At 37.2% G+C, this 11081-nt stretch overlaps 2 protein-coding genes across 2 annotated transcripts; one reads left to right on the forward strand and one right to left on the reverse strand.

Annotated features, from left to right (window-relative positions):
* The first annotated feature begins 1629 nt into the window (after positions 1 to 1629).
* Positions 1630 to 4385, forward strand: LOC104091637 (small ribosomal subunit protein mS86 (rPPR1)). The gene is made up of 2 exons (XM_033654924.2): positions 1630 to 2984; positions 3849 to 4385. The coding sequence occupies exon 1, from the start codon at positions 1759 to 1761 to the stop codon at positions 2962 to 2964; it is 1206 nt and encodes a 401-aa protein (XP_033510815.1). The 5' UTR covers positions 1630 to 1758; the 3' UTR covers positions 2965 to 2984; positions 3849 to 4385.
* Positions 4386 to 5505: 1120 nt separating this feature from the next.
* Positions 5506 to 10371, reverse strand: LOC104091638 (cardiolipin synthase (CMP-forming), mitochondrial). Its single transcript, XM_009597018.4, has 8 exons — positions 9807 to 10371; positions 8967 to 9033; positions 8813 to 8887; positions 8541 to 8592; positions 7715 to 7800; positions 7559 to 7633; positions 5921 to 6015; positions 5506 to 5838 (listed from the first exon to the last, which is right to left on the reverse strand). The coding sequence occupies exons 1-8, from the start codon at positions 10334 to 10336 to the stop codon at positions 5739 to 5741; spliced, it is 1080 nt and encodes a 359-aa protein (XP_009595313.1). The 5' UTR covers positions 10337 to 10371; the 3' UTR covers positions 5506 to 5738.
* Positions 10372 to 11081: the final 710 nt, after the last annotated feature.

The following is an 11081-nucleotide window of genomic DNA, read 5'->3' on the forward strand; positions in this document are numbered from 1 at the left end:
GTCAACCTCTCTTTCACGGGAAACCTTTTTACAAACTCAACCTTTCAAAAGTGTGTCTAAGACACACTACTTTTGACTAGATAGCACTTGCGTATTTACACACACAAAAAAGCGCGTGAACCCATAAAAAATCTCATTTTTTGTCTTCTCTCCCCACAGGAACCCCTCCCCCTCCGTCTGGACTTTTTCCTTAGACCACCCTCCCCCTCCGTCTGGACTTCTTCCTTAGACCCCCCTCCCCCCCCCCCCCCATCTTTTTACCCAAATAGAATTTTTGAAAGAACATAAAATTTTAGATCTAAAATTGAGCGGTTTTTATTAGTTTATTGTCCAAATTTTGTGAAAATTATTTATTTGTGATAGATTTAAAAACCTTAACAGTAGTATTGAAGGTTTGGTGAAAAAATCTAGAATCTATCATTGTCGGGGATCGAAAAAAGCTTAAAAATTCAATTGGGTCTTGTTGATTATTGGGTTATTGAATTCAATTTGTTGCTCGATTATTTTCGACTAGTTGTTTAGATAGTGTGGTTGAATTTTGGTATTGTTGAAAACTTTCTCACAAACAACTATGGTAGAAGCAACAATGGTGCTTAAGATAGAAAATGGGAAGATGAAGAAGATGGGTTTTTATTGTAATTTCTAATATATGTTTTTCCTTTTTAAAGTCAATGACACGTGTCATGACCCTATTAGGGCGTCACTTTCACGTTATCTGAAAAATTGGTCAAGCACAAAAGTGGTGTGTCTTAAACACACTTTTAAAAAGTTGAGTGTGTAAAAAGTTTTTCGTGAACGTGAGGTGCGTAACAGGGATTTCACTACAAGATCGGGATAAATTATGTATTTTGCCTTTTATTTTTATATATATATATATATATATATATATATATATATATATATATATATATATATATAAAGTTGGGAAATCCAAAAGGGTATTTTAAAGTTCGAGCTTGAATATGAACCACTTGAAAGAAAAAGTTATTGCTTTTCTGAGCCGAGGGTTGATTGGAAACAACTTCTCTATCCTCACAAGGTAGGGGTAAGGTTTGCGTACACACTACCCTCCCTAAACCTTACGGTGTGGGATAATACTGGGTATGTTGTAGTTGTTGAAAGAAAAAGTTGAATTTTGTTTGAGTAGAATCCATTATTTCATTTGAAATATTAATATAATCTATTTTTCAGATTTTAAATTCTCTATTAATATTATATTATACCTCAATTCTAGACGACCGCGTGGTCAACACCCAATTCTAGACATTCATTACTTTGGCATGCAAAACATATCTAAACTAGCACAGCTTTTATTATTGTAAATGATTCAACTCCTTATAATGACTGAATAAGGAGTTTACACTCACTAAATTGTAAATTATCCGTTATTTGCATGTCAATTGTTTTTTCTTTCTTCTATTTGAGTTTCTTGAGCATTATTATGTGAGGATTAGGAAACCGCTAATACAATGTCACTCTTCAAATATTTCGGTGAAACTTTAGATAAAAATTTTCGACTCACGAGTAAGGACTAAGGAGTTAATCTTAAAGTAGCTAAACTTACAAAAACAATACTATAATTTGGCCATGCCTTAAATAGGGGTCGTCAAAGTGGTTATCTGTGCACTTGCCGCATGACTCAGTAGCGTCCTTTTGTGCAAGTTCCCACAAGGAGTAATGGCTCTCCTTTTTCCAGTTTAAAGCAGTCCTTTACCTAAACCCCTAAACCCCCAAATTCAGAAACCCTAAATTATAGCCATGGCAGCACTTCGCAACAAGCTCAGACTCATCACCACCCACCCCCACCACCAACACCGCCGCTACTCCATCCTAAACCCTGATTCTAAAACCCCACTCTCCGCCAAGGACAAATCACGCGCCGCCCTATCCCTCCTCAAATCCGAAACAAACCCACAACGCATTCTCGAAATCTGCCGCGCCGCTTCCTTAACCCCCGAATCCCACCTCGATCGCGTTGCTTATTCCAAAGCCATTTCAAAGCTCAAAGATCTCAATCACTTCTCAGGTATCTGCTCATTTCTCCAAGAATCCACGTCCCGGCCCGACTTGAAATCCGAGCGGTTCATTTCTCATTTTATTGTTCTTTACGGGCAGGCTGGGCTGATCGACGAGGCGAAAAGGGCTTTTAATGAAATGGAGGAGAAAATGGGTATTCAAAGAACTGAGAAAACTCTGAATTCTTTGCTTTTTGCTTGTGTTTTAGCTAAGGATTATGCTGAAATGAAAAGGATATTTGTGGAATATCCTAAAAAGTATGGGTTTGCTCCGGATTTAGATACGTATAACTTGGTGATTAAAGGATTTTGTGAATCAGGTTCTTCGAATTCTGTTTATTCGATTTTGGATGAAATGAGTAGGAAGAATGTTAAGCCTAACGCGACTACGTTTGGGAATTGTATAACCGGGTTTTATAAGGAGGAGAAGTATGAGGATGTTGGAAAAATATTGGAAATGATGAAAGAATATGGTATAGCGCCGGGAATTAGTACGTATAATTTAAGGATTCAGAGCTTGTGTAAGCTTAAGAAGTCGGGGGAAGCTAAGGCGTTACTCGATGGGATTTTATCGAGAGGTTTGAAGGTGAATCATGTGACTTATGGTCATTTGATACTCGGGTTTTGTAGAGAAGGTAATTTGGAAGAAGCGAAGAGTTTGTTTCAGAAGATGGTTAATACTAGCGGATTGAGACCGGATGCTGAATGCTATTTTACGTTAGTGTATTATTTGTGTCAAGGTAAGGATTTTGAGGCTGCGTTGAAGATTTGTAAAAGTTGTTTGGCCGAGGGATGGGTCCCGAATTTCTCCACAATGAAATCACTCGTTGAGGGGCTGGCTAGCATTTCGAAGGTTGATGATGCACGGGAAATCATAGGTCAAGTGAAGGAGAAGTTTTCGAAGAACGTTGAGAAGTGGAACGAGATTGAAGAGGCATTGCCGGAGTAGGGAGAGAAGTACTAAACATGGTATACTACAGTTTTTCTGGTCTGCAGTGTGCCATGGTCTTAATAAATTTAAAATTCAAAACTTCCTAGGGAAATTTGGTTATGTATCTTAGTAAAATGTCTTCGGAAACTGTTGTGATTTTGCTCGTTCAAATGAATCATTCTCCTTTTGATATGGGCAGAACTGATTTTGCAGAATTTATGCTAAGAATTTCTTGTGTTTTATCAAGGGGCATTATAGATACCTACTTAATTATAATTGCAGGTATTTAATGCATCTTTCTTAGATGCATTCATGAATCTTGTTTACCTACTTCCCTTGACAGACCGGAAATAGGATGATCTTTTATATATTTTTCACACACTTTGCTTTCAAGCAACCTTTTATTTTTCACGGTTTGTCCAAGGGTATTTAAGGTGAAGCTTTGACTTCATTCTAAGTTTCTAAAGAATGTGAAGATTTGACCCAAGGAATTGACTTTAAGCATTGTCTGTTTAAAAAGCTTCTTTCTTTATTTCTCCCTTATGTGGGTGTTGATGTTAATTTCAGCAAGTAGAAGTTTATGCTAGTACTGTGCATGACTTACTGTATTATGATGGAAAATATTGCCATGCTACGGTTCGGGGAGAAAAACATTATAGATAGGAACTTAACATTTTCAGCTTAAACTTTAGTCTGGTAGAGGATGGTCTCATTTTATCTGCTAATAGCCCCTCAGTTGCTCATATTTTCCCCCTTTCCTTTTGGTTATAGATATCTGATTTTGTCGTGGAATTTCTTTATTCATGTATGCTTTATCTCGTCTCAAGTTCCATGTCATTTGGCTCAACTTTTTGACAAACAGACTGTGTTATCCAGATATTAACATTGAACTTTTTTTTTAGGTAATGAATGTAACGGATACCCTTAACATTACCAGGCTGTTCTACAACTAAAGTGTTTAACATTACAAGATGCATGTCCTTGGGAATGCCACGTTCTAAATACCCTTGATAACACGGTCTTAAGCTTGATAACCTGTTTACCTGCATTTACATGGATAGTTAGGGCTACCAAGTGTTTTCAGAAATGCAAATACTTATAGCAGGCTGTGATGAGGTCTTTAGCTTTTTCTGTCTGCCTCAGTAAGTGCGAGAGGGAAGCTGCTTTGGTTGCTAAATCTTCTCTATTAAAGCTGAGCACATAAACTACTCAATGCTGCATTAGAAGGTGGCTTTTGACAATTGTCTATGGTTCACCTCTGCTTTTGTTTTTTTAAACTAATGCCTGCTGTCTATGTTTAATAGAAGAACAATAGTGCTGTGCCACACTTTTATCCCACAATATTGATGATAGTACTGTCTTGAATTATGTTTTGGGGAAAGAGCGCATCTGTGTTTCTTGTAAATTGTTTACTGCCTATAATCCATCCCTATTTCTATTCATAACTGCCTTTTGCTCGGTGCTGTTTGTATGGTTAATGATATAGCGTGAAATGCCTGGTTGAGAGTTTAAGTTAGAAATTGTGGGCATAACTGGAGTTTGGTGCAAACTGGAACCTTCTTTTGTTTGGTTTTGGTTCGTGGCTTGTGCTTTGATTTCTGTTTAGATGCAATCGTATGCTGATGATACTGTGAAAAAGGGTTACTTTTACGTTCACCTTGCTCTATTCTGAAATGATTAGTTAATCTTTAATGAACTGAAGATTCTATGGACAATCTGATACAAATAGCTCTAGAAAAACAGCCGTGTGTGCTGATTATCATTACAATTCGGTTAGTGCATGTCAGAGATCCTGTTTTAACAGGAAACCTTCTACATATGCTGAACAAAAGATTTGGATTGTTGTACTGTTTCATATACCTGAAAAATGTGTTGTAGTGCCAATGCCCAGTTATAGTTCAACAATGTTCAACAATGTCTGATCTCTATTAGCTGATAATATTTTTCTCCTTGGATGTGTGACTTCGAGTAGGGGCTATCTATTACACTTCTATTGACAATTTATATATTTCTCACACGCTTTTTTTTCAAGTTCGCTGTTTATCCAAGGGTATTTAAGGATGAAGATATGTGCCTGACAATGTATGTAACAAATATATTTTTTGAAACGGTTCCAATATTTAAAAAAACGGATTTAATTGATTTGATTTTTTTTTAAGGAAAAACCTACTCAAACCTAACCTTGAATGCCCCTTTTAGAAGCTGTACTGACTTGCATGTGTCAGCTTTGTTAAAATAGAGTATAACCAGGAGACTGTGAGCTCTAAAATCTGCAGAAATTAGGCGAACTCTTTCAAGTAATGAGTTTCTAACATTTAAATATACTGCTGAATAACGGCATTCCATAATTTCTCTCTTGGATTTACAACTGAATAACTAATAAGATATCTAACTCTTGGTGCATAGCAAGGGTCAGATATATAGCTAGACAATCAACAACTTGCTGATTCAAACACTATCCATATCGTTGGATTCGTAGGACAAGTGATTCGATACCATGGAAATATAACAAGGTCAAGCTATTTGTCAAGTCTTTTGATATCAGCAGAGACGTAAAAGTTAGAACAATATAGAGAGAACTTATTATTCCCTGATAGAACTGTCCCTTAAGACCTAAGTGAGGATCTAAGTGTACAACAGAAACTATAACTTCCCTTCTGTCAGAATTTTAAGATATAACAGAACATTACTTTGACATTTCATGGGGGAAAAAGAAAAAGAAAAAGAAAGAAAAGATTCTGGTTGTCAGCAAGAAACCAAGATCCAAGTAGATAAAAATTGTTTGTAAGTACTTAGAATCTAGTTAGACTGTTCTTCAATGAAGCTCGATTCCTAAGGTGTTGTGCTCCATAGGCCGCAGTTGAAGCTACCGTTGTCAAGGCTACTAACCAGCTGCACCAATCGGAAGTATTAGATGGAATTGAGTACAACATGTTTGGGAGATATGATGCGAAGATATACAGTCGTAACTCACCTGAGGTAAGTGATATATGTTTGAGTTTCCTCGTTACCAAGATCTGGCTGAAGGAGAGCTGCAGCAACAAGAGCCAATTGGAAAACTGTATTTACCTGTACATATTGCAAAAAGAGTTAGGAGCTGGAAACAGAAAAAACGCTTACCGAATTCGCAAGCATGCTTTACTAATGATTTGTCTCTCACGATGACCTTCTCTCTAAATCTTACTGACACTTGAAAATCAAGATGTCATATAATTCTTCAACCTTCTTAGATAATTTCTGTTGCGCAGACTCTAAAAAAAAGCTGCCGTACCCGTGTCGGATCCTCCAAAAATACACTACTTTTGGAGGATCCAAAATGCACCCGTAGACATTTTCGGAGAGTCCGAGCAACATAGGACAATTTCAGTTCGTCATATCCCACTATAAACAGTGTCTTAGTTTGGGCCTAATATTTTGCACAATTACTTGTTTAAAGGCGGAATACATATGTAGCCCCTTAAACTAGCCCAATTTTTTCATTTAGACACCTGAACAAAGGGTTGTACCTATTGAACACTTGAACTTCAGGCAGTGTGTGTGTATTAGACACCTCACATACAATCTTCCACAAAACCAAAGTGCATGACTTTCAGACGCTGTGATGTGGCAAAAAAGATGAATCAAGAAGTGGCATGTGGAGAACAAAAAGAAAACAAAATTAAAAAAACTTTTTTCATCATCTTCCTCTCTCCTTAGTCTTCTTCACCACCATGACACCACCATCTTCTTCATTTATCATCACCACAGCAACCACCACCATCCTTCGTCATCTGATTTTCATTTCCACAACCACCACCATGCCCATCAAAGGCGGGTTGCTCATTAAGATTCATAAATGATTGTGAAAAAGCTTGCAGGTAGAGATTGAATTTTTATGGATAAAAATTCTCTTATAAACGTAGAGGGAGAATAGCAAAAAACTTCACTGGAAAGAAGAATAGAGAAGGCTGAAATTCTTGAAATTACAGATGTGGTGCTATGGCATCAGGATTTAAATTGAGAAGAAAAAGATATTAGAGAATAACAAAAAGTACGGAGCACAAACTTTTTCTTGAGAGAGAATGAATCAGATACCATATTTTTTCGTGGCTGTGAGATGAATCCTTTTCTGATGCGAGCGTGTTTTATCTTGATAAATGGGTGAGACAAGAATACGGTGAAGAGAGTGACGGAGAGGGAGTGGTGCTTTATCGGATGGATAAAGTACGAACAAGAAGATATTTATGGGTTTGAATCTGGCATGGACTTGAAAGAAGGAGAAGAAAATGAGTAGAAAAATGGCTAAAGAAAGGCAGTTAGCGGAAGTTGTTGGAAACTCAATTTTCTGTAAAGGACTCATATTTCTCTTATAAGATGCGCTCAAGGTGAAAGACACACCCTGTGCCATGTCAGCGAGGTGTGTTCAATAGACACACTTTTGCTCTCGTTAAGGTGTTCAATAGGTACAACCCTTTGTTCAAGTGTCTAAATGAAAAATTTGGGCATGTTTAAGGGGCTGTGTATGTATTCAGTCTTGTTTAAAATGCAACCTATTCTTCTCAGTTCTTCCTTTTTCTGAATGTTGCCTAAAGAGCTCTAACTGAACGATGGGGTCAAAGATCATATGTTATACCTTGCTTATCAAAAGAGGCTCAACTTTCTGGGGACGGGTTCCATCAAGGTTGAAGAATTCAAACCAACTTCTCCACTGCAAAAAATGTTCAACAAAGTAATATAAGCAAAAGAATAGCTGCAGATTACTATTACAGAATCTAATAGCCAACCTCACCTTCCACTCTAAAATGCTAGCTCTTTTATATACTGCACCACCAACAAGGGCCACATCACGCAGCACAACCATGGAAACGAGTGCAGCTTCATAGCAAAAAACCAAGCAAGTAAGTTTCTGAAAATGAAGCATAATACTTCATTTTCATTTGGTTAATCCACAAAATAGATAACAACTATTCAAGCGACTCATCTAAAACCTTTTCGCACTCATCAGAACATCTGTGGGCTAAACGGGGCCAAGGAGCAGTAGCTTGACACAACAGACCACTGACATATCTCTTAAATCAAACTTCGTTCAACCACCTCAAGCCAGGAAAATTATTGTCATATAAGCAGTGTCTAAAAGAGCAGTACGCGCTGATGATGATTGCAACAACAGTAGGGGAAAAGGAGACAACGAAACAGTTCAGGAGGAAAAACAAAAAGCTAAAGGACATGCATATAGATGACCAAAGGTAATTCCTCGTTGACATGAACTATTAGCAGTGGATATGACATTTGACGAAGCAGAAGGAACTAACATTAGCTTTTTCCATGGAGACTCCAAAGGAAGCAAAGAATTTAGTTGTTTATTGTTACACATACATTAGATCAGGTTAGAGACTTTTATGCCAGTGTAAGGATAAGCAGGAGATTCACAAAAACTAATTATTTAGTATTGGAATGAAATCTGCCTGAATGAAGCAAAATAGTTTCGACGGATTCAGGCAGCCGATTCCATTTTGAATTGAAAATAATCTGACTGCTGGAGAACTAAAAAGACACACTACAGTAGCCCGAAAAAACAATCCATGGAGCTAAATATAAATAGGACATGAACTTACGATGAAGAAGACCCTTGTCTACCATTGCCAGAGCAACAAATGCAATAAGAACCTGTAGAAACACACAGGGTTTTCTTAAGATGGCCAACAAATAAGTATCTAGAATCCCAGAGGAAGAGACAATTCATCCATAAGAAGACGAAAAAGATAAAGGAGGAGGAAACATCAATGAAATAAGAGAAATGATGAAGCGAACAGGAAGGAACCACAAAACCAGAACTTTGTTTGCCGCTTAGGTCAACAAGTCAGAAAGGAAGCAACATAATAGTCACCTTGTCTGCAAGAGGATCAAGGTAAGAACCAACAACAGAATTTATTCCCATCCTCCTGGCCACGTACCCATCTAGCTACAAGGCACAGAGAGTAAGACTAAATTAGAAAGGAGGGCATAACTTCTATTTAAGGAGAAGAATGGAGCATACACACCCAATCACTTGCCCCAGAAATAGCTAGCCCAACAAATGCAGGAAGATACATATCATGCATAATCATCCTGCAATATTTAAACAGAAATGTAAAATTAAGGACTGTATATATAGTTTGTAGCTTTACTGTAGAATGATTACAGCATGTTGACAATGCAGTATAAGCAATGCTTATGGCATAAAAACTCAACCACATTCAAGAAAACACAACTGATCATGTCAAGAAAAAACAGCTGGTCATGTCCATGGCATTCAAAATATCTAATTAACTGTAAGAAGACATAATGCTTGACCAAGGAAGATAATTGACTCAGGTGTTGCTTGTTCTTGTCCTAGTTCTTAAACACGTTCGAAAAACCAAAGGCACACATCCAGGTGTATAAAGTATTTGCACTCCTATACTCGGTTCAATTAATTACAAGGCCTTCAATGCACTATAGAATGCTAAATTGACTAAACTAAACAGCCGCAATTAGTCTCCATTTATCGATCAACTACACCTCAATCCCAAGCACAACCAGTTTCAATAAAACCCAAGTGATTATGTCTAATTTTATGATAAACAAACATAATTCTTAGCCAAGGAAAATGGACTCTGGTGTTGCTTGTCCTTGTACTAGTTCCTATACTTACAGACTCAAATGCAAAGGCATACAGCCAAGTACATAAATTTTTTGCGGTCTTTTACCTTCTCACTTCTCTTTCAAACTTCTTATTCAATAAGTAGTACTAAAATTGACTGAATTAGATGCCCACAATTCGTCTGAATCATGAAATACAAATGCCAACAAAATGAAGTTGTTCTGCATTCTACAATAAAGAAGTCATCAAGGAAATTTACCAGGCCAGAAATGGACCGGATATCATTCTACTCAAGGAAATCAAGTTAGGCAAGTTGAGGAAACTATCCCTAACTTCAACAGCCAGCTGAGATTTTTTCCACTGCTTATCATTCGTCCCATTTTGCAAAGGATGCGTCGATTGGAAGCTTAATTTGTACGGAAATTGCAATCTAAGAGCACTAACTCTGGGGAAAGCGAGGAGAAAATCCGATTGAAGGTGTAACGAAGTTGCGGACTGAGAAAGCTTACACGGAGGCGAAGAGAGGAAAAGAGGACAAAAATTAGCGGCGGCGGAGAACGGAAAAAGTGAATTGGGACGGGAGAGGAAGTGGCGGCGCCGGCGATAGACGAAAGGATCGACGTTAAGTGACGGCGTTAACGGAATGGTCGTTGACGAAGAGGATGAGGAGGAGAAATAGTAGGGAAAGAAGGTTCTAGAAGAAGTGATTTGGCTTTTATTGAGCTGTTGGCTTCGAGAAATTAGGGTTTTGATTGATCTGAAAATCGCCATTGATGAAGCATTTTTCATGCACAGAGAGATGTTAGGTTTTTTGCGAGGGTTTAGTTGAGAACGGTCCAACGTGGCAAAAAAGACTTGACACGTGTTAACCAACTAAGTTATGCACAAAAATATAAATATACAAGTAAGATTGTAATAAGTGTTACCAGTTAAATCAAATTATGGAGGATGTCTACTCTTCTACCATGACTTTCCTCCATGATCTTCATCTCAAATGCTTAGTGACATATTCAATGACATATTTTTCTTCACTTTTCATGCCTATATAAATGCCTTATAATAGATACGAAAATACAAACAATTGAAGAAGAAAATATCTCCCCTCTCTGTCTCTTTATATCTCTTAGCTTGTTTTTCCTTGTTATATATTGCTACTTTGAGTTATATTTTATAACGCGTTATTAACACGAATTAGTTTCTAGTCAAGTCCAATCTGGCACACACTAGCTACCACCACTCTGCTTTCTGGTATGTTTCTTTTAAAGTTGTCATAACATTGTTATTACGTCTCGAGAATTTTCTTTTTCCCAAGGTTGATTGTTAATCTGCACATATACCAGTATATTTAGATGTTACCATTCTTTAAATATTTTCAACCAATCAATTCTATGCTTATGTAAGTTCCATTACATGGAATTAATTATTTTGGTAACCACATAAAAGTGATGCATCCATATAATTTGTGGTTTAAAACTCTAAGCAGTTATTTTTATGAGCATACCTCTAACAAATTTTAAAATAATTATAGATTGAC

This window comes from Nicotiana tomentosiformis, chromosome 8, assembly GCF_000390325.3.
Source record: "Nicotiana tomentosiformis chromosome 8, ASM39032v3, whole genome shotgun sequence".
NCBI lineage: Eukaryota > Viridiplantae > Streptophyta > Magnoliopsida > Solanales > Solanaceae > Nicotiana > Nicotiana tomentosiformis.